The sequence below is a fragment of the Hemicordylus capensis genome, chromosome 13 (genome assembly GCF_027244095.1).
Source record: "Hemicordylus capensis ecotype Gifberg chromosome 13, rHemCap1.1.pri, whole genome shotgun sequence".
Taxonomy (NCBI): domain Eukaryota; kingdom Metazoa; phylum Chordata; class Lepidosauria; order Squamata; family Cordylidae; genus Hemicordylus; species Hemicordylus capensis.
This window is the reverse complement of record NC_069669.1, coordinates 5,078,441-5,099,358: the sequence shown is the minus strand read 5'-3', so window position 1 is coordinate 5,099,358 and position 20,918 is coordinate 5,078,441. Positions and strand designations below refer to the sequence as shown.

Here is a 20,918-nt window from a genome sequence, read left to right as displayed (position 1 = left end):
AATTATTAGGTTCAAATTAAAACTGAAAATTACAAAAAGCTATAAAGAGCCTACCAGATATAACACTTCCTTTAAAAAGGTGATTTAAGATGCTCTTTAAAAACACTGAGGGATGGTGTTCCAAAGCTGAGGGGCCACAACTGAAAAGGCCCTGCCTCTAGTCCCCACCCACCAGATCTATGTTAGTGGCAGGGTCATGAGCAGGGCCTGAGATGATGAGTGGAGGGTCCTGGCAGATTCATATTGGCGAATGCAGTCCGACAGGTACCCTGGCCCCAAGCCGTGTAAGGCTTTAAAGGTCAATACCAGCACCTTGAAGCAGACCAGTAGCCAATGAAGGGTGTAATACTCATGAAGCAACATGCACCCATGAGCATCCTTGCGGCAGCATTCTGAACCATATGCCTGGGTCTGTCTGCCTCTACCTTGGAATTCTCTGATGCAAGTTTCTCTTTTCCAACAACCCTGTGAAGTAGGTTAGGCTGAGAGAGAAGTGACTGGCCCAGTCCTCAGTCCTAGTCTAGCACTCTAATCACTACACCACACTGGCTCTCATGGCAGTGATTCGACAGAGAATGCCCAAGCTAGCCACTTCTCCAGGTCTGCTACTTGCATGTTCTAAGCAGGACCTGGAATCTCCAGGAGGACCATAGGAAGTTGCCTTATACTGAGTCAGACCATAGGTCTATCTAGCTCAGTGTTGGGACAATCTTCCAGAGCTCACATGTAGTCCAAATGCAACCAGGGCAGACTCTGCTCAGCAAAGGGGACCAGCCATGCTTGCTACCGGGAGTTTTGCCTTTAGCGAGAGAGGAGAGCCGCGCGCTCTGTTCGCAGGAGTTCCTCCTCTTTCTACTCAGGGCTCTCCGACGAATCTACGCCAGGACTTCGGGGTTGCACTTTCTCTGTCTTGAGTCTGTGCGTAAGAGGCAGAGCCACAAGCCAACTTGGGGGGGGGGGGCGTGTGACGTCACAAAGAAAGCGCCGGCGTGACCGGTAGGGGGTGGGGCTTGACCGGCGTGGGAGGAGCCGCCAGCCGGAATTGAGGCGAAGCGCACCGGGAAAGAGGAGGAGGAGAGTGGCCGAGAGTGCTGCCGAGAGTGCTCCCGAGCGTGCGCAGAGTGCCGCCTTCTCAAGCAGCCCTTCTGTTTTCTCTCTCTCTCGGGGCCTGGAGGGTTCTGTGCGCGCGCCCCAGGGACCCTCGGAGGGACGGAGCTGGCCAGACCGGGTAAGGCGCCTGGTGTTACGGGAGCGGGTGGCGGCCCCGAGCCCCACACTGGGCCGTGGCTGCCGGGCCTCGTGGGCCGCTTCGCGTGGGGCTGCGGTGCCTCTTCCTCTTAGACGGGGCCTCGCATGGTTTCTTAGCCCCGCTGCTGCCCCTCTTCGTGTGCTGGGGGGTGGCGGGAGGCTGAGCGCCCCACGCTTAGCCTCTGCTCTGCTGTGGGAGGCAAGCTTTGCTGAGTCGTACGTAGTAGAGAGCCCTTGGCTCGGCCTGTTTCTCCGCTAGAGGCCTGCGCCAGTTGGCCGGGCGAGACATCTAAGGGTTCAAACGGTAGTTCCATCTCTAATGGGAGTTAGGGGGGGAAACTCCCGGAGCAGAGGAACTCCCCGACTCATGTGCCTTAGTTGCCCTTGAGGCTATGGCTCGGGGCCAGACCTGGCAGTCCAGCAGCCTGCCCTCCTTGCATCCCTAGGTCTGTATCATCTGGTTGGAGCTTAGACTCTGAGCTTGGCAAGGAACTGGGGTCCTGTGTTGGCCCTCAGGATGCTGAACTGGAGGGGGACCATGCCCTGCCTTGGGAAAGCGGGGTGTAGGCAGTGACTTCAGGAGTACTAAGCAGAGGCTGGGAGATGGGGAATGGTCCTGGTAGGACTCCAGGTGCAGGTGGCCTTGAGGTGGGGTCAAGAGCTGACCGGACAGTTAGAGATTAACAGAAGAGCCGGGAACTGGGCATGGCCAGAAAGGGGTGTGTGTGACTCTGTAGCCTCTGGCTGGGCCACTTGCTGGTGGAATTCCAACCTGGTCCCTAGAAGAGGTGCCCAGAGTGGGCACGAGGCTTCCCTAGTGGATCGGGGGAGGCAGCACAAGGTTTGCATGCCGGCTGCTGCTGGCTTGTAACGGAGTCTGCATGCTGGGTGCCAGTGGGCACCTTGGGGCATCTGTGAGAAGCTCGCTTTCAACCCCCGTTTATTGTCTCTCCCGCTAACTTGAGCAGAGTTGATTCTCGTGTCTCGGCCTCCTTCCTGTGATCCAAAATCTCTTGGGAAGCCCTACGATGCGTCTGTGAAGCTCCCATTGTTCTTGGTTGTGTGTCTTGTACCCAGAGTGTCTGTCACCACAAGGCCTGGCGGAGCTGACAGCAAGCCAGTTGTCTGGCCCCTGTTCAGCATTGCCTTCCCTCTCCTCTTGCTTCCCCATTTCGCCTCTGTGAAAGGGAGCCCCTCCTATCAAATCCATCTAAATCTCCAAGGATTTAGATAAATTAATTCAGGACAGGTCAATCAGTGGCTACTAGTCTGGAGGCTATAGGCCACCTCCAGTCTAAGAGGCCTCTAAATACCAATTGCAGGGGAGCAACAGCAGGAGAGAGGGCATGTCCTCAGCTCCTGCCTGTGGGCTTCCCAACGGCATCGGTGAGCCACTGTGTAAAGCAGGATGCTGGGCTAGGTAGGCCTTCGGCCTGATCCAACAGGGCTGTTCTTAAGATGGCAGCTGCTCATAGTTTGATTCCCAGCCGCTGAAACCGAGGCTGCTGCTCCCTGGTGACTGCCCTCCTGCGGGTCCTGAGCCCTTCCTTTCCAGCTTTCTTGAGAATGGCTGCTTGAAAACTGTCTTCTTCCGCACTTGCAGGCTAAGGGAGCTGAAATCAGCAGCTGTGCCCCTGGCTCGGCTGTGCTGGCAAGCCCCATCGTGACCACAGACCCTAGTTTGTAGTTGCTCCTATTTCAAGGCTTCTGGTTCATCAGAGCCGCTGGTGACCAGGCTTTGCATTGCCGAGCCACCTAGACACTGATCTTCGTCAGTTATCTGAGCTACTAAGAGGAAATACTGAGACTGCATGCCAGTTGCCCAGGTCTAGCCTTTTGCATGCGTTGCTCGCTTGAGGGGCAGACTGAGTCTTGCGGATGTAGAACTCTGCCTGAGCTACATGGCGACTCTGGCTCTTTCTGGACAGGACTGAGCAAGGTGTCGGGTGGATCAGGTGAGCGGCACAATGTCGTCTGAAGTGACAGAGGGGCCGGATGAGCCTGAGAACCTCTCTTATGAGGAGACAGAGGACGACAACGATGTCAGGTGAGTTCCTCTGAAGGAAAGGGCGTTTGCTGGCCTCTGGGTTGAGGCTGGCTTAGTGGGGAGTGCTGTTCCCGTGGGTAGGTGCGATATTCCAGCCTGCCTCCGATCTGTGGCCCCACACGGGAGGTTTCCTGCATGCAAAGCCTCACCCCCTGGCGTGCCTCTGCCTCTCTCCCCAGCCCCACGGACTTGTCTGAGCTGCTCAAGGAAGGGACCAAGGAGTCACACGACCAGGCCGAGAACACTCAGTTTGTGAAAGACTTCCTGAAAGGCCGCATCAAGAGGGAGCTCTTCAAGGTGCGCGCCGCTGGGTCTCCTTTCCTTTGGTCCTTTGTTGAGGGGTGGGGCGGGGATCCACTTGTGCAGGGGGCCTTCTGTGAGTGACCCCAGGCCCCCCGTCTCCTCTCTGACTGGAGACTCGGCTCAGCTGTTGCCTCAAACCAGATCCCCTGTCATGATTTCCCCGACTGCCATGTTGAGGCATATCAAACTGTTTGGGCAGACCAGTGAGATGGCAACGGGGTCATCTCGTGGGGGTGGGGTGGGGCCTCCTCTTCCTCCTCCTCCTCCTGGGAAGAACCTCTCACTTTCACCCACAAGATCCCCCAAGTGCGGAGATGGGGGAGCAGCGGAGCAAAGTGCAGGAATGAAGGGTTGGCCTTCTCCCTGAGCCGAACCCAGACCGGGGAGCCGTGCACGTCCCCCCTGGCGGTCCTTCACCAGGAGGGGGCCTTTGCTTTGGGAGAGGGAGGTGGCGAGTGCCCATCGGGGACCCTCACGGCTCCTGTGCCTCCTTGCAGCTGGGCACAGCCGCCCTCTACTTCACGTACTCCGCCCTGGAGGAAGAGATGGAGCGCAACCAGGAGCAGCCGACTTTTGCCCCGCTCTATTTCCCCCTGGAGCTGCACCGCAAGGAGGCCCTGGCCAAAGACCTGGAGTATTTCTACGGGGCAGACTGGCGGGAGAAGATCCAGTGCTCGGAGGCCACGCAGTGCTACGTGGACCGGATCCACCACGTTGGGCAGCAGGAGCCCGAGCTGCTGGTGGCCCACGCCTACACCCGCTACATGGGGGACCTCTCCGGAGGGCAGGTGCTGAAGAAGGTGGCGCAGCGGGCACTCAAGCTGCCCAGCACCGGCGAGGGGGTCCAGTTCTACACGTTCGAGCACATCTCCAACCCGCAGCAGTTCAAGCAGTTCTACAGGGCCCGGCTCAACGCCCTGGACTTGGACAAGGGGACCAAGGAGCGGGTGGTCCAGGAGGCCAACAAGGCCTTTGAATTCAATATGCAGGTATGCAGAGGTGCCCACTGGCAGCAGCATTTGGCCCTGGGTGTGGTGGGGGGGGGACCTCATCCCCCAGGGACGGCCGTCTCCTTGACAGGGTTAATCCTGGGGCTGCCTCTGTTGAGACTGGCTGAGGGAAGGGCAAGGTGGACTCCAAGGGGGGTGTTTGGGGGAGGGTCAGGGCCACTGCCAGGCCTGGGCCAACCGTCCTCCGCAGGCTTCTCTCAGCTTGGCACGTCCGTATTCCGAGTGGAGCCTCCCCCAGTCTCCGGCGGAATGGGCTGCCGCTGAGCCCTGCCTCACAGGCCCCACCCCTGGTTGCAAAGGCTGCCACTTGGCCGGGGCCTTCTCTTGCCAGGGCAGTGACTTGTGTTCTGCCAGCCTCTTTCTGTCGCGTTGTCAAAATGAGCTTCTGGCCCCCACAGCTGTGGAGAGAGGCTGAAACGGCATCTGGGCTCTCGGGCAGGCAGGTGTGCAGCTTCTTCCCCAAGGGCAGTTCTGTTTTGCCCTTGGGATCGGGGCGGGGCGGGGCGTGTGTGGTCTGCAGCAGAGATCCAGAGGAGCAGCCTGGCCTGTGTGGTGGGGCTCCCAGACCTGCCTGCTGCTGGCAACAGGAACTTGTTTGGGCTGCAACCCAAGACCCAGGGCTGCAGCCGGTACTTCGTGAATTCCGGCTCATGCAGGCGGGACCTCTGTCCTCCTCTGCAGGTTTTTGACGAACTGGACAAGATCGGGGCTTTGTTAACCGAAGAAGCCCAAGACGGCGGCCTCCCAGCACATGATGGGAAAGGAGACCTGCGCAAGTGTCCCTACTACGCTTCTAAGCTAGGTGGGCCCTCCTCTTGCCCCTTTCCCGTGGCTTGGCCACGTTCTCCCTCCTGTCTCTGACAGCGCTGCTTCTTTCTTCCCTGCAGCTGACGCGGAGGGCTCTGGCTGCCCCTGCCACCTCGCCATGGCCATGCTGCAGGAGCCCACCGTCCAGCTGGTCCTGGCGGCCTGTGCCGCTATGGCTGCCGTCCTTGCTGCCTGGTACGTGATGTGAGGGGCGGGGTGGCCCGCTGCTGCCTGGCGGCAGAAGGGGCTGGCGGCCCCCGCTCATCAGGACGAGGACTCTTTGTTTTTGTGTTCCACCAAGGGAGGTGGAGTTCTAATGCCAGATTTAACTAAGGAACCATTAAACCCAAATGCACATCAACTGAATGGAAACACGCGTGACTTTGCATAGGAGGAATATTCCAACCTGTTAGCTGGTTGCAGGGAGCAGGAGTCCCCTTGCCCCCTGTGTTTGGATACCAAAGCTGTGGGTGGAGCACTTGATCTGGGCCACTTGTAGCTGCACTTTGGGGGAAGCCTGGTCGGTCCTGCGGTCATGGGGGTGGAAGGCCAGTGGAAGCAGCAGCACCCCCGCCCGACTGCTGCCTCTGCTTCTATCCACAATGCTCTCCTGCCCTGCTGAGGTATTCCAGGTACACTAACACCCCCTCCCCTCTAACTGAAGGCTTGCTGCCTTGTCCGTCCCAAAGAAGCTAACGGTTTAGTTCTCATGTAACTTTTGGATTGTGGTAATGCCGCTGACATAATAAAACTTATACTTTGGTGTCTTCGAAATCTGTTTTCTGGCCAAGGGCAGAGGAGGGTGCTTGCTGCCAAGGTGGGGTTGAATGGCAAGTGGGCTGGGAATTAACAGAGTCAGGCCTGTAGGCTGAAACTGTACGGTGAGAAGATGGGGGTGGTGGTTGAAGATTAGCCAAACCACAGCCACCAAGAGTAATATGCTGAAAGTTATTCCCTCACACTCATTCTTCTTGAACAGTTGGGTAGATTCCTGTCTTGGGGCTTTTCTGGATAGCTCCACAAGTAAAAAGGCTTGAGGAGGTGGCAGCAGTTGTGTTCCGTCTAATTTTTTTCATCTGTGTGCAGAATGTGTTTTGTTCTAGGTGGCAGTGTGTGTGTGCACTCAGAGTGGGGCCTTCCTGATTCAAGCTGAGCAGGATCTCCAATTAGCTGAGCAGTCATAAAAAGTGAACAGTGGGTGGCAGGCCTCTTCCTTCACAGGGCTGAGATCCTTAGCACCGGCTTCCTCAAGAACTGCCCAGGCTCTGCTGCATTCAGAGGTGGGCAGTTTCCCCACATTTCGGAGCTTCTCCCCACTGCATGACACACCCTCCTTAACATCCTCTCGGAGAGTGGATTCCAGTATCTGGTCCACCCCCACCTGCTCTACTTTTGTGCAAAGGCAACGAGCACTCCCTGTCTGTCTGAAGAGACCGGGAGTGACACATACACGCCCCAGTGACAGCCCAGCCACCTTTTCTCCTGGGGCCCTGCATGGAATCAGAGTTGCACACAGCCCTGTGAGTCTGATTTATTTACAAACATGGAAAAGCATCAACAGGTTACTTCTCTGAGCAGTCATGGCATGAAAACATCCCGCTGGCTCAAAACACTTCACAGAAACATCAGTAGTGCTCAGAAAGGAGGGCCTTTGTGTGCCTGAAGAGCAGCCCTTTGGACGGAAGGGAGGGGAGGGGAGGCCACGTGCTCTAGAGGCACAAGTCAGGAAGGAGGGTGCATGCCGGACTAAAGGTCAGCCCCGTGGGCCATCCCAGTGGTGGAGGGTCTCCCTGGCAATGCACACAGCCCTTTCCACCAGAAAGCCCAGCCCAACTGGCTGGCCTGTGGCCCTAGTGCTCATCAGTGCAGGACGGTGACTCTTCTAGAGGGATTAGTGCAAAACCAAGTGGGGCGAATGCCCATGGGGTTCACATTTCTGCTAAGGGTCCGTTTTAATGCCAACAAAAACCTCAAATCTTGAGAGAAGCATGCTCCTGCTCAGGGTTGCCAAGATACATGCAGGGACAGAAGGTAGGTGGCAGAGACCAAGGAAGCTCTTGGGCAGAAACAAGGCCTGGGGGTCACCTCGCCCTCCACCACCAAAGGAGAGAGCTGGGGAAGGCAAGGACCAGGCATGGCAAGGCAAGGCAGCAAAACGTCAGCAGCCCCACCTATGAGACCGGAAAGGTAGACACTCAAACCCTCTCCATTAGCCCAGGGCTCTGTGTTCCTCCTGTGGGGTCACATGGCTGAAAGCAACTGGCAAAAGAGGGTCTCTTCCACCCACCCAAGAGCCACGATGCCCACTTCTCCCCTCACCAAAAAGGCCGCCTCTCGGTACAGTACAAAGCCCTAACGGAAAGCGGCACACACACAAACAGAAGCCTCCTTCCAGCATTCCCTCTAATGTGGCACAAGGGGCAGGCCGCTCAGGAAAGCCAGCAGCCAGAAAGAAATGGAGCAGCCAGGGCCTCGTCTCCCTCGGAGTGAGGCAGGGAGGGGAGGCAAAGGGCCAAGCTGCCTCTTGGGACCACCCCTGCACCCACCAGGATGAGGCCTTGCTCAGATCTGGCCCAGTTTTACCTGGGCCGCCAAAGGGGGATGATTGAAGACCAGGGTGCTGGGACAAAGAGCACCCCACCTGCTTCTTGTGGGGCAGAAGAGCTGCCCCAGAGGCCTCCCAGAGACCTGCAGCAGCTCAGGAACATCGGAAGCTGCCTCCTACTGAGTCAGACCCTTGGTCCATCTAGCTCAGTATTGTCTACCCAGACTGGCAGCAGTTTCTCCAAGCTTGCAGGCAGGAGCCTTCCCTACCCTGTCTTGGAGATGCTGCCAGGGAGGGAACTGGGAACCTAGATGCTCTTCCCAGAACAGCTGCATCTCCTAAGGGGAATCTCTGACAGTGCTCACACTTCTAGTCTCCCATTCAAATGCAACCAGGGCGGACCTTGCTTAGCTAAGGGGACAAGTCATGCTTGCGACCACAAGCCCAGCTCTCTTCCCTGCCTCACAGCTGCCTTCCAGAGGCCTCCCTGTTCATGGCACTGCCCAGCTGGTCACTGGGCAACCTCCGAGACGCACCCCAGTCCTGAGGTCTCCAAAGCACTCTGGAATGGAGGGAGAAGGAAAGACACAAGCAAGGAAGCATTCGACATGGGAAAGTCAGACCAGCCACATGAGGAGAGGGGAGCTGGTGATCTCCTGGGCCAGTGGGCACTGCTAGCACATGCGCTTATACGTGTAGATGTAGGCCTTGCAGTTGGGGCAGGTGTGCGTCACGTCCTTGAACTCGTCGATAAGGCAGGGGATCAGGCAGCAGCCCAGGTCACACCTAGGAGGGAAGAAGAGCTGGTGACGGAGCACGTTGCCCTCCCGTGCAATGATAACCCCCTGCAAGGTAGGCCAGGAAAATCCCAACGGGGAAAACAGAGCAGGAGCCAGTGGCCTGCATCTTCACCCCCCAAAGTCCTGGCTCTCCCACTAGGTGCTGCACTAGATGGCCAGCTGGGCTGAGCAAAAGCAGAGAGGGCTTACTGCCGCTTTCCAGAGGGCCCCATTTCAGCCAGCCCAGAGAGCCTTTTTCGGTAGACAAAGTCCCCGGGGGGCACCCCCAGAGAAGCTGCCTGGTCCAGCCTAGTCTCTCCTCCTCCTGCCAAACACGTCGGGGTTCCCAGCTGAGCGCATCACATACCCCACAAAGCAGCAGAAGAAGCCCAGCAAGAAGTTCATGAGGCCGATTTCGTGGGTGATCTTGGTGCTGATGGCCTGCTGGCAGTGTGGGCACACGGTCTGCACGGGGGCTGCCTGGAAAATCTCACCCTGCAGCACTGTCACTGTGGTTGCAGCCCCCGATGGCACGAGGACGGTGGCTGTTTGACCAGCTGTGGGGGCATACGGGCCCGTTGGAGGATAGTAGCCCATGTGGGGAGCATGTGGTCCGGGAGGCATGTAGTAGCTCCCTGGAGAGAAAACACAGATGGGACCTGATCAGTGCCTGGAACATGGAAGCTGCCTTCTGCTGAGTCAGACCCTCGGTCCAGCTAGCTCAATATTGTCTACCCAGACTGGCAGCGGCTTCTCCAAGGTTGCAGGCAGGAAGCTCTCTCAGCCCTATCTTGCAGATGCTGCCAGGGAAGGAACTTGGAACCTTATGCATGCAAGCAGGCAGATGCTCTTCCACTAAGCTAGGACCCCATTCCCTAAGGGGAGTATCTTCCAGTGCTTACACATGTAGTCTCCCATTCATATGCTAACCAGGGTGGACCCTGCTTAGCAAAGGGGACCAGTCATGCTTGCTACCACAAAACCAGCCAAACACCACAAAAAGACACCCACGAACCCTGGAGACTTGCAGTCTCCTCCTCCCAGGCACTTCACACGGTGCTCCCGGAAAGGCGATGCCTACGGCAAGCAGGGCATCTGCCCCGCTGCACCCACCAGTTCGAAGTTGCCAGGGGCTGCCCCTTGCCTGGCTGAACACAAGACAAGATTTGGCAGACAAACTTCCCAGAGCTGGGAGGTGGCCCACGTCCTCCCCTCTCTGCTGCTCTCCCCTGGCACTGCTCCCCTGGCTTGAAACGTGTTGCTGGCTTTAATTTGGATCCCCACCACAGAGGCTTTGACAGAGGAAAGGCAGGACTGGACACCCCTTTCCAAGAAAGACAGTCCCATCTGCCACAAGGCCGCCCTCCCGCAAGAGGCCTCTTCCTGCAAGAGCGACTTGCACAGATGAGCAACCACTAGTTTCTCTTCCCTGCAGGTGACGGATTCATGGCCTGCCAGTGAGACCCCGTTGTCTTTCGGAGGCATGTACCAAAGAGCCGCCCAGCCCCAAAGAGGGACAAGGCATCAGGGTCTCACCCTCGACGCGCCCTCCCTCACCACTCACCAGGTGGCATGTAGGGCATGGAGCCATCCGCGGGAATCGGGGGAGGAATGAAGCCGGGCTGCGGCGGCTCATACGGAGGGGGTCCAAAATCCAGAGGGGGCTGTGGGGCCCCTTGAGGCTGGGCCACCGCGGGCGATGCTCTGCCTGGAGGAAGACACCAAGGGAAAGAGGTTGGCTCCATTTGCAAGGCACACAGCAAGGAACGGCCACTCGAGAATGTGCCACTGCCCCAGGGAGGGGAACAACCAGGCCGTTGAGCCAGGCTCATTGCCAAGACAGCAGGAGCTCGGCCCGCTTCAGGCACGTGAGAAGCCTCAGTGGATGGCCCAAGGCCAACCGGCAGGTGGCTTCCTTTCCTCTCCAGGAACCACCAGCGGACCTGCAGGGCCTGCCCCGATCCAGCGCCTCACCTCCTTGGAAAGGGGGGCCGTCCTTCTCTTCGATGAGTGGCGCAGATGGCCCGCCCGGGTATGGCGGTGGAGGATCACTGGACATGGTGGATGGCTGGCCTGCAAGAAAAAGCGAGACAGGGGCACCATTGCTGGGAGAGGGCTGGGGGCAAAAGACGCCCTGTCCTCTCTCTCTCTGGGAATTAAAAGGCCGTTTCTCGCCCTGGGGACTGAGGCAGCTGAGATGCGGAGCAAAGCTGGACAGCTGCCAAGGTGGGCCCGAGGCAACTCCTGCACCCTGCCCCTGTCCAGGGTATCTGCTCCTTCCCATAGCCCCACACCTGCCTGCCTCCACCCCACCCTCTCCTCTGCGCCCAAATCAAAAGTTTTCTAAAAGTTGCACTTAGAAATTTGCACCAGAATACCAGTTTGTACATTTCTGCAGAGGGTTCTTTTGTTTTTAAGTTAGTTGGTGTGCCTTGCTGGAGAAGTTTTTAACAAATGTGTGTGTGTGTGGGTGTTTCTGCAGTTGTTGGGAGAAGCTCTCCTTGGTCACTGTAGCTGCCCCCCACTGACCTTGGGCGCGAGCCTGCCCTCCTTGGATAGGCTGGCAGATACCAGCAGGGATCCCATTACAGCCACCTCTGCTGTCCCAGTGCCCAGGACAGAGGATGGCACACTAGAGAGCGAGTGCTTGCAATCTCTCCGCCGCCCCCGGCCACACATGCAGGACAGAAACCCATTCCTTCAGGCTGCTGCAGACAACGGCCTTGCGCAGTGGACTCGGACAGCCCCAGCAGATCCAGCCAACGGTCCTGCCTGAAGCTGCATCATGGCCACCCCTTGCTCTCCAAAGCCAGCTGTTCCCCACGACGAAGAAAGCCGGGCCAGCTATCGGGAGCGCCATGCACACAGCTGACACCCACCTGCCAGCCGCCTGCTGACTGCGCCAATCGGCAATGAACCCCAGCACAGGCACCGTCAGGGGATGCTTCATGGAAACAGAGTCCTATTCCCCCCACCTCTGCTGCACCCAGATCCCCTGCCCTCCCCACTGCTCCTCACCTAAGCTGCAGCTTGCCACGAAAACCCTCCTCTTGGGAAGGTGAACCGGACACAGAGAGAACGCTCCTGCTGACAGTCCCCACGCAGTTAGAGGGAAGCCGGGTGGTGGTGGTGGGGAGTTCCGCTCTGTGCTGCCCACCACTACTACCACGCCGGCTGCAGCAAGGCCCCTCCTGCTCTGCTCCAGGGCCCACCTACCCCCCCCCCACCAAGCAACCAAGCCCAGCGTGCACCTACAGCCAATGTGCGGCTACGCACAGCTAAAGGGCTGCGCTGGCAGAGCGGGGCAGGACGGGTGTCTCAAGACATGGTGGCCTGCAGAAAGAAAGCAGCCGCGCTCTCTGCCTGACCTGCTGAGGCAGAAGGGACCCTCCTCCCGCTCTCTCTCCCCCCCACCTGCTCCCCCCACCCCGCCGTTCGGTAACACTGCCTGCCTGTCGCAGAAGGACGATCTGAGGTTCATTCGCCACAAAGCTGCTTCTGCACCACGTGATCAGGGCCAGGCCACGTGATGCACCCAGAAAACCAGGCCAGCGTCACGGAGAAGCAGAGACAGAAGGACCACCGCAGGCCAGCTGCTCCGTTTTCGGCCTCTGCCACATTAGTTGCAAATGCTGCCTATCAGTTCTCCTTACTGCAAAAGAATCCTCAAGGCGAGAACGGGAGCCTCCCCCCACCCCACCGCCGCTGCCCTCCAAGTGCGCTCTCAGACTCCCAATGAACTGGTCTGACCATCCCTGCATTTTGAAGCTTCTTAACTTACACACACACACACACACACACACACAAACACACGGCCTGCAGCCAATTGGACTGCAGCACTCAGCTCAGTCCCTTGGAACAAAGACTCCTTGTACAGATGCCTTTTCTCTGTGCACAAAAAGCACTCTGGGAAGCCCAACCCCACACAATGCCAGGAGGCTGTGAGCTCCTCCAGCAGCAGCAGCCTTTCAAAGTCTGACTCTCCTGCATTGCACAGCACTTGCCAAACCCGGAGGAGGCGGGGCAGGGAGGAGCGGAAACCAGCGATCCACTCCAGGTGCTGGCCAAAACAATCCACTTGCCCTCCCCATGGCTTCTGGGCATCGCCTTCTCAACCCAGGGAGGAACGGAGAGGGAGCTGGGCCAGCCTGCAGCCCCCTTGGCACCAGCGGGTCACCGAGAAGGAGCATTCCCACATTGCTGGTGCAGAGTGGGGCAATTCTGAGAGGGCTGCATTCAGTCTTCAGCTCATCAAACCAAGTAAAAGAAGGTCTTGATGGCTTTAGTAGGGAAATCTCCCCTCGGCTAAGCCACAGCCGACTCCCCCAGACAGAGAAAGCGAAGCGTGAAAAGCCCTTCTGCAGAATGCGCGCTTCCTTCAAAGCAAGTTGCTCCAGAGACATTGTGCGTTCAGAAAAAATCCTTCTCGCAAAGGCATGAGGTCTTGCAATACAGAGAGCAAAAGCAGCCATCCCCCTTCAGCCTTGGGTCACACCATCTAATCCCCACCTCTTTGGAGAGGCACATTCTGCCCTGCAGCAGGTTCCCTGGCCCGTGCTTTGGAGCTCTGTAGAGTGAGAAATCCACCCCCGCCCCTCCTCATGGCTGGCCTTGCCCAGATCTCACAGCAGCCATGGAAGTCCCAGGAAGAGGCACTGAGCTGCTGGAGTAAACAAACAGGCAACTCTCTGGGGCTGGGTGTGCAAAGAGATGGAGAGGCAGCTTCTTTGCCTGCCAAGCCCCATCACTCACCCCCGACCAGGTTTCTGAAGCCTCCAGAACACCCAAGAAGAGAAACAAGATCACGAAAGAGATTCTCAGGTGCCTATGCTGGAGAGACCCAAGATCAGAGACACTTCTACCCTGTGGGACAGGCTAGCTCACCCACTCACCCTAGCCTTCTACGTGGCAGCAACAGGTGGGGCTCCCACTTCTAGACATGGGTAGGATTTGGTGCCACTGGAAGGGAAGCCTCCCGGGCACCTCCTCACACGTCAGGGGAACTCCCCAAGCAGCCAAGCCCATGCCCATGGTCCCGGCACCCTCCACATCATTCTGCTGACCAGGTCCGGAAAAGAAGTCTTACAGGCTAGCCTCAAAACCATAGACACACACACACACAGAGAGAGAGAAGCCTGTTCACCCCAAAGAGCAACTTAGAGCTCCATCATATGACCAGACTATGTGAACTTGGTGAAAAGTTCACAGAATCATGCAGAACACAGAAACCAGCATGCAGAACAATGTCTGTTGCACATACTGTGCTTGGAGGCAAAGCAATGGGGCCTGTGAGCAGAAGAGCTGTGCTGAAATGTGGATTCACTCCACAGCCTTGAACATGGCATCACCTCAGCCTCTGACCCTCATCTGCAAAATGGGACAGAAAGAGGGTGGTGAGCAACAGAAGTGTCCCAGAACAGCAGCAGGCAATGTCTCTCTCTTTCTCCCCAGAAGCAGAAACGCACCTTGGTGCAAGTCCGACCAGAGTTCTATGCATTCCGGAACTCTGCATGGGTTTTTAGCACACGGAAAAAGAAGGATCCATAAAGATGTATGGGTTGCCCTGATTTTACGTTTTGCATTTTGTACACACACCCTTCCCTCATTGTGTGTGTCTTCTTTCTTTTTTTGTCCCAAAAATTATCTCATGCCTTTGATACATAAACTGCTTTGAGAACTTTTTTTGGGGGGTGGGGGGTGGGGGGGGAGTTGAAAAGCAGTATATAAGTGTTTTAAATATAACTAGCAGAATCAACTTATGGAATTCCCTTCCACAAGGTGTGATTATGGCCACTACCTTCCATGGCTTAAAAAAAGAAGCAGATAATGTAGAAGCAGAGAAATAACTCTTAGCTCTAATAGTGAAATGCAGCCTTCAGGTGCCGAGGGCTCTGCCTCTGAATCCCACTTGCTGGGGGGCGGTGGGTGGGAGATGAAACAGCAGCAGAGGAGGACCCTGGCCTCCCCGGCAGCTTCCCACTGGGGCACCTGGCTGGCTACTGTGGGAAGAGGCAGGACTTGCTGGACCCCTTTGGCCTCATCCAGTTCTTGCTCCTCACTGGAGCCCCTTTTCTAGAGAATGGGACCAAGCGTCTGTGGTTCTCTTTGCTTGACCCTGCAGCTCCTCCCGCAAGGACGGTGACCCAGGCATCCAGGAAGCCTCTTCCTGTTGCCCTGGTTGTTCTGAGGTCCTCTGGATAAGCGCTATTAATCATCACACCAGGGACTCATGGAACCTCCATGTTCAAAGGTATTATACCTCCAAATACCATATGGTGGGAAGAGCAATTGCTTTCATTTGCCTGCTTGTAGTTTTTCTGAAGACAGAGAGAATCCGAAGACTCGGCTGAAGAGCCCTTCCTTGGGGTCTAGATCAACAGGGCAGTTCCTTCGTCCCCTTAAAAGATCTAACCATTGCAGGAAGGAGGAGAGCTCTTTCCAGAGCTATCAGCTCGGCTAGCTAGTGGAGCCTCAATATTCAGAGGCAGTGTACCTCCGGGTAGCAGATGCTTGGGACAAACGCACCCTGCTTGCGGGCTCCCCTTTGGCTGGCCACTCTTGGAGGCAGGACACTAGACCCATCTTGTTCTGGCCCAACACGGCTCGTCTTCGGCTCAACTGCTTGCAACCCACTGGGGATTCGAACACAGCTCTCAGGCGCCGGACTCCCCACTCCCAACAACATCACTACGGCCAGCCTCCCGAAGCGGGCGGCGCAGGGGCTCCTGGGAGTGGGAGTCCGCCTCGGACCACATCCCCCAGCATACCTCTCGCGGGGAGGCCAGGCCGGCCGGCCGCGCTCTTGAGGGGTCGCCGTAGGCGCCAGGCAAAAGCCGGGGTGCCGCGGGGGGCAGGCAACGACCCGAGGCAGACCTTCCCCTTCCCCACCGCGGCGGCCGCCTCACCTCACGATCCCGGGCCAGCCGCAGAGGCAGCACCGGCAGGCAGACGAGGGACGGACGGACGGCCAACCCTCGAGCCGCTGCTGCCGCAGTCGCCGTCACTCTGGGCTTCGGCTCGCCTCAGAAACCAGCGGGGCCTGAGAGGGGCGGGGCCAACCGGCGGGCAGCCAATCATGCGGCTGCTGCTGCTGCTGCCTGGCGCCCAAAAGCGGAGTAGTAGCCGGAGCGGCGCCGTCGAGTTAATCCGGATCCATCTGTCGTGTCACCGCTTCCTTGACAGTGGTCCCGGAACTTGAGTGGCGCCGCTAGCCACTGTGAAGCAGGATCGGGAAACAAATGGGGCGCTCTTGATGACGTGGGGGGGGTGGGGTCTGGCTCCCGAACGGAGCCCGGTCATTTAACTCCCGAAGGGGCCGCGTGGCGCAGCCAGGAGCAGCTCCCCATTCGCAGCGCAGCCAGGAGTAGCTCTTCCCTGCCTTAAAAGCAGGCAAGAGCCACTCCTGGCCACGCCACGAACTCAGCAGCCATTTAACTCCCGAATGGGGGCCACGCGGTCCCCGCTCAGGAGCTGAACCAGCACCCCCACGTCTGGGGGGGTCGAGGTCGCAGGGCGCGGCCCCTTATTGGGCACGGCCCAGGTTCTTTGAACCCATTCGCCCAATGGTGGCTCCATCCCTCTGTCTGTCTTATGTTTCTTTTTCGATTGTGAGCCCTTTGGGGACAGGGATCCATCTTATTTATTTATTATTTCTCTGTGTAAACCGCCCTGAGCCATTTTTGGAAGGGCAGCCTAGAAATCAAATAAATAATCATATAAGGTTACTTGGTATTTGTGAGAGAAGCAGCTATAAAGCCGATTTGTAGTCCCAACAACAGCAAGAGAGGCTGCCTCAGGTCGGAGGTCGCTGTTGATTGGCCCTGGGGGATTCCAGGTGCGTTTTCTGCATGTGAAAATCTTGGAGCAACTCTGACCGAAGCAATTTCTGGATATCCACTGCACACCCACCCCACTCCAATATTTTTTAACAAGATCAGAGATTCAAGATCAAGGTGATAGAATCTCCAGGGTGCTATCACCAATATTTCCTCCCTCCACCCGCCCCAGCCTTCTGTGGCAGCTGCTAGCGAGGGCTCCCACTTTTAGTGATTTGCAAAATTGGGTGCCACTGAAAAGGAAGCCTGTCCATTGCTTTCCAGAGTGGAATGCTGATTCCCAGAGACTCCAAGCCAGTCCTGGAGGGCTGGTAACCCTGAGCTAGAGACAAGATATTTTATTTAGTGATTATTACATTTAAGGATTAGTTGATTATTATATTTCTGTGTACACACTTGCCCAGCCTACAGTACAAGTGTAGGTTTTTGTAGCCATTTTATTTATTTATATCTCTGTAAACCGCTTTGGGAACTTTTTTGTTGAAAAGCGGTATATAAATACTGCCTTGCTTATCGGTATATACACATTCATCATTGTCATTGCCAGCTGCTTGAAGTATCCATCAAGATTTCCCCCCTCAATGTTTTCGACAATGTCAAGTCAGTGAAATATCCAGGAACACTTTCAAAAGTTACCTGGACTTACCAGGAATGCTGATTCCTGGAGACTTTGAGCTAGTCCTAGGATTGAGAGCCTCAGTACTGCTGTTTATGCAATCTGCACAAAACACTACAACATTCTGTGTGTGGCCTTTTGCCCATAGCCGAAAGGCCATAAAGCCAGGCATGACCCAATTGTGCAGATTTTGCACTTGGTATACAGCCTTGGAAAGGATATTTAAATGCCATGACGTGTCTATACCTACAAAGTTTAGAATTGTTTGGTCAATGGTTTACCCTGTGACACTCTATGGATGCAAAAGCTGGACTTTGAAGAAGCAAGATAGAAAAAGCATTGACGCTTTTGAACTTTGGTGCTGGAGAAGACTTTTGGGGATACCATGGACAGCCAGGAAAACAAACAAATGGATCATAGAACAAATCAATCCAGGATTTTCACTCGAGGCACAAATGACCAGGCTCAAACTATCATACTTCGGACACATTATGCGAAGATCCAGCTCCCTTGAGAAGTCTATAATGCTGGGGAAAGTTGAAGGAAAGAGAAGAAGAGGACGACCAGCAGCAAGGTGGATGCACTGGAGAGAATCTATCTATGTGGTTGCTAAGAGTCAACACCGACTTGACAGCACTTAATCAATCAATCAATACACCCTTATCAAAGGCATGCTGGCAGCAACTGTTTAAAAACCATTTTAAAATAAACAATCTAAAAATAACCATATAAGCAAAGCAGCAACGTTGAATTGCAAAGCCTTTAATAGCCTAAAATGGTGCCCCTAATTAAAATACAGTTATAAAAACTGGGGTTAGTTAGTGAAGACCACCTGGGAAGAGATCTTCCCTTTTTTCACCAAAGCATGAGGAAATGCCTTTTCCAGGATAACACCTGTTAACAGCACATCTACCGTAAAAGCTGAGCTCAGTCACAATGTATTTTGCTTCAGAATGATTGTTTTTATTCGTATTCACATTTAATTGATTAAGTTGATTGATCAAAAGTTATTTTGTTAAATGGATGGCGGGCCTTTTGTTCACGCACACAACTCTGCCTTCAACAAAACTGAGATAATTTACTTAGTACATTACAAGTTTTCTGCAAAGTATGGACATCCCCAAAATACGAACAATCTATAATACTGATGAGCCAGCGGCAGTTTTAATCTGTGTTGGCATGAAACCAAAACGAAAACAAGCCTGTGTTAACAAAGAAAGGAAAGATGTTGAGCCAGAGGTGTTAATAGCGACCAAACTGGTTAAGAGTGCTGGACTAGGACTGGGGAGACCTGACTGAGTGCAAATCCCCCCTGCAACCTCACTAGGTGACCCTGGGCCAATCACTTCTCTCTCATCTTAACCTACTTCATAGGATTGTTGTAAGGATAAACATAACCAATTATACTGTTGTGGGCTTGTTGGAGGAAGAGTGGGATAGAAATGTAAATAAATTAAGTAAGCTCTCCTGCATCAGAGTCCAGAGCCAGTCCAGCATTCTGGCTTTATGCTGGTTCCCAGGTCAAGTCCCAACACCACCCTGTCCACATGGCACAAAAAGGTGGCAGCTCAGATCTGGATTTCCTGGTGAATTGTGATGCTAAACCTGAATCATTTCTCTCCAATCTTGTTTCAACTTGAATATTTTTTTAATCCGAAGTCATTATGCATTGAGAAGCCTAGGATCATTCCCAAGTGACTCCATGGGGCCATAGCTCAGAGGTGAAGTCCCTATTTGGCATGCAGAAAGTCCCAGATTCAATCCCTGGCAGCATCTCTAGGTAAGGCTGGGAAAGATCCCTGCCTGAAAGCTTGGAGAGCCACTGCAGTTCTGAGCTAGATGGACCAGTGGTGTGACTCAGTATAAGGCAGTTTCCTTTGTAACTTTTAGGGAAGTATTGTAGCTCAATGCTAGAGCCCTGTTTGGATGCAGAAGGTCCCAGGTTCAATCCCTGGCAGCATCTGCAGGTAGGGCTGGCAAAGATTCCCCTCTGAAGCCTTGGAGAAGCCGTTGCCAGGCAGAGTAGACAGTACTGAGCTAGATGGATCAATGGTCTGATTCGGTTTCAGGCAGCTTCCTATGTTTATTCCTCCCCACTTGCTGTCATTGCTGCTCCAAGTTCTCAAAGAACCAACCCAGAATTCTGACCTATGGCTGATAGACCCATTGAGATCAAGAGGAAAGTAGGGCAGGAAAACAATAGATTGAATGAGGAATACTGCTGGCAACTCCACCAGTACAACCCACAACCTCCATCCTGATTTTCAGTGTGTCTTGCCAGAATGGCATCAGACTCCTTCATCTTGCCAGAGGGATGTTGAACCAAGCCTCCCCTGGCATACAAGCACTGGGGCCTCTTGGTCCCGACACTCCAGGCTAGTGTTCAGATCCTCTTTGGAGGCTGGCCCTGAGACAGCAGGCTGGGCTTTTTTTAAACAAATGGTGGGATTAATCACTTCCTTAAACTTTAGACTGACAGCCAAAAACACTTTTAAAATGTCTAAGGTACAAAGCCTCTATTCTGCCTCCAGCCACAGAAATGCCATCTCGGTTTAAACAGACTATTTATTTCACTGTATTTCTGTGCTTTCATATGCTTTTTGAACAGTCTATTTATTTCACTGTATTTCATATGCTTTTTGCATGCATCTGTAAAACTGCAAACAATATCAAATTACATTTGATCTATTATAAAACAATATCAGTCCCAAACTCAAGGATAAAACCAGTTAGCAATACAGTTATGAAATGACAACAGGCACTAGGAAGTGAGAGACAGCAGAAATCATTCTGGCAGACTAAAAACATGTTCAGAGTCTGTCTGGAAATGGAAGGAGAAGCCTGTCCATCCAATCTGCCCAGGGAGGAAGTTCCAGCATCCCTGTTGGAACCCCCAGCCAAATGGGGGTTCCAACTGCTCCCTCTAACAGGGATTCCTGATGTTGTTCACTGCAACTCCCAGCATCCACAGTTGCAATAGCCTTTGGCTGGGGGTTATTGGAGTTGTAGTCAACAACATCTGGGAATCCCTATTCGAGGGAACACTGGTGCCATCACTCACTGAGAAAGGTCTTGTCTCTGGTATCCAATAAAGACGAGACAGAAAGCAGGACCTCAAAACGCGGAGAATACACAGGCTGTGATTTTGACAGACCACCAGAGGGAAGGGGCTCTAGAAATGGGGTGGGAAGGCAGCCATTGAGAATCCCTCTCTGTATTGCCTCATAGGCTTGTGGAGAGCACTGGCCCAAGGTTTCTCGTGACAGGCTGCACAGCTGAGGCCCTCTGAATCAAGCTAGGATCTCCCCTTTGCTGCCTGCAGTCACAGGCACAGATGTCTCGCTCGGGAGCATTGGCAGCCCAGGAGGTGGAGGGGGGTCACCCCAGCCTCACTTGGCTTCTTAGCAGGTATCTTGGGTGGGACCAGATCCCAGTTTAGCCATGTAGTTAGAAACCTGAAAGACGCAGACAGCCAAGATGCACCCAAGTTTGGAGTTGGGGGCTGCTGAACTAAATCTGCTGTGGAAGTCACACCCCTGCTGCCTGTGAGCATGCGCTGCCCCTTTGCATTTCTACCTGCTCACCACGGTTCCCTCTAACAGGGATTCCTTTCCCAGATGTTGTTGGCTACAACTCCCATCACTCCCAGCCAAAGGCCACTGCAGCTGGGGATGCTGGGAGTTGTAGGCAACCACATCTGGGAATCCCTGTTAGAGGGAACAGTGCTG

The 20,918-nt window shown here is 55.0% G+C and overlaps 2 protein-coding genes across 2 annotated transcripts; one reads left to right on the top strand and one right to left on the bottom strand.

The window, feature by feature from the left end:
- Positions 1–991: 991 nt before the first annotated feature.
- On the top strand, positions 992–6,182 carry HMOX2 (heme oxygenase 2). Its single transcript, XM_053277160.1, has 6 exons — positions 992–1,228; positions 3,177–3,295; positions 3,475–3,592; positions 4,096–4,587; positions 5,290–5,410; positions 5,496–6,182. The coding sequence occupies exons 2-6, from the start codon at positions 3,216–3,218 to the stop codon at positions 5,621–5,623; spliced, it is 939 nt and encodes a 312-aa protein (XP_053133135.1). The 5' UTR covers positions 992–1,228; positions 3,177–3,215; the 3' UTR covers positions 5,624–6,182.
- A 2,300-nt stretch (positions 6,183–8,482) lies between these two features.
- Positions 8,483–15,448, bottom strand: CDIP1 (cell death inducing p53 target 1). Its single transcript, XM_053276864.1, has 5 exons — positions 15,265–15,448; positions 10,714–10,812; positions 10,304–10,447; positions 9,107–9,374; positions 8,483–8,746 (listed from the first exon to the last, which is right to left on the bottom strand). Exons 1-5 carry the CDS (start codon positions 15,422–15,424, stop codon positions 8,635–8,637), a joined length of 783 nt encoding a protein of 260 aa, XP_053132839.1. The 5' UTR covers positions 15,425–15,448; the 3' UTR covers positions 8,483–8,634.
- Between the last annotated feature and the right edge of the window lie 5,470 nt (positions 15,449–20,918).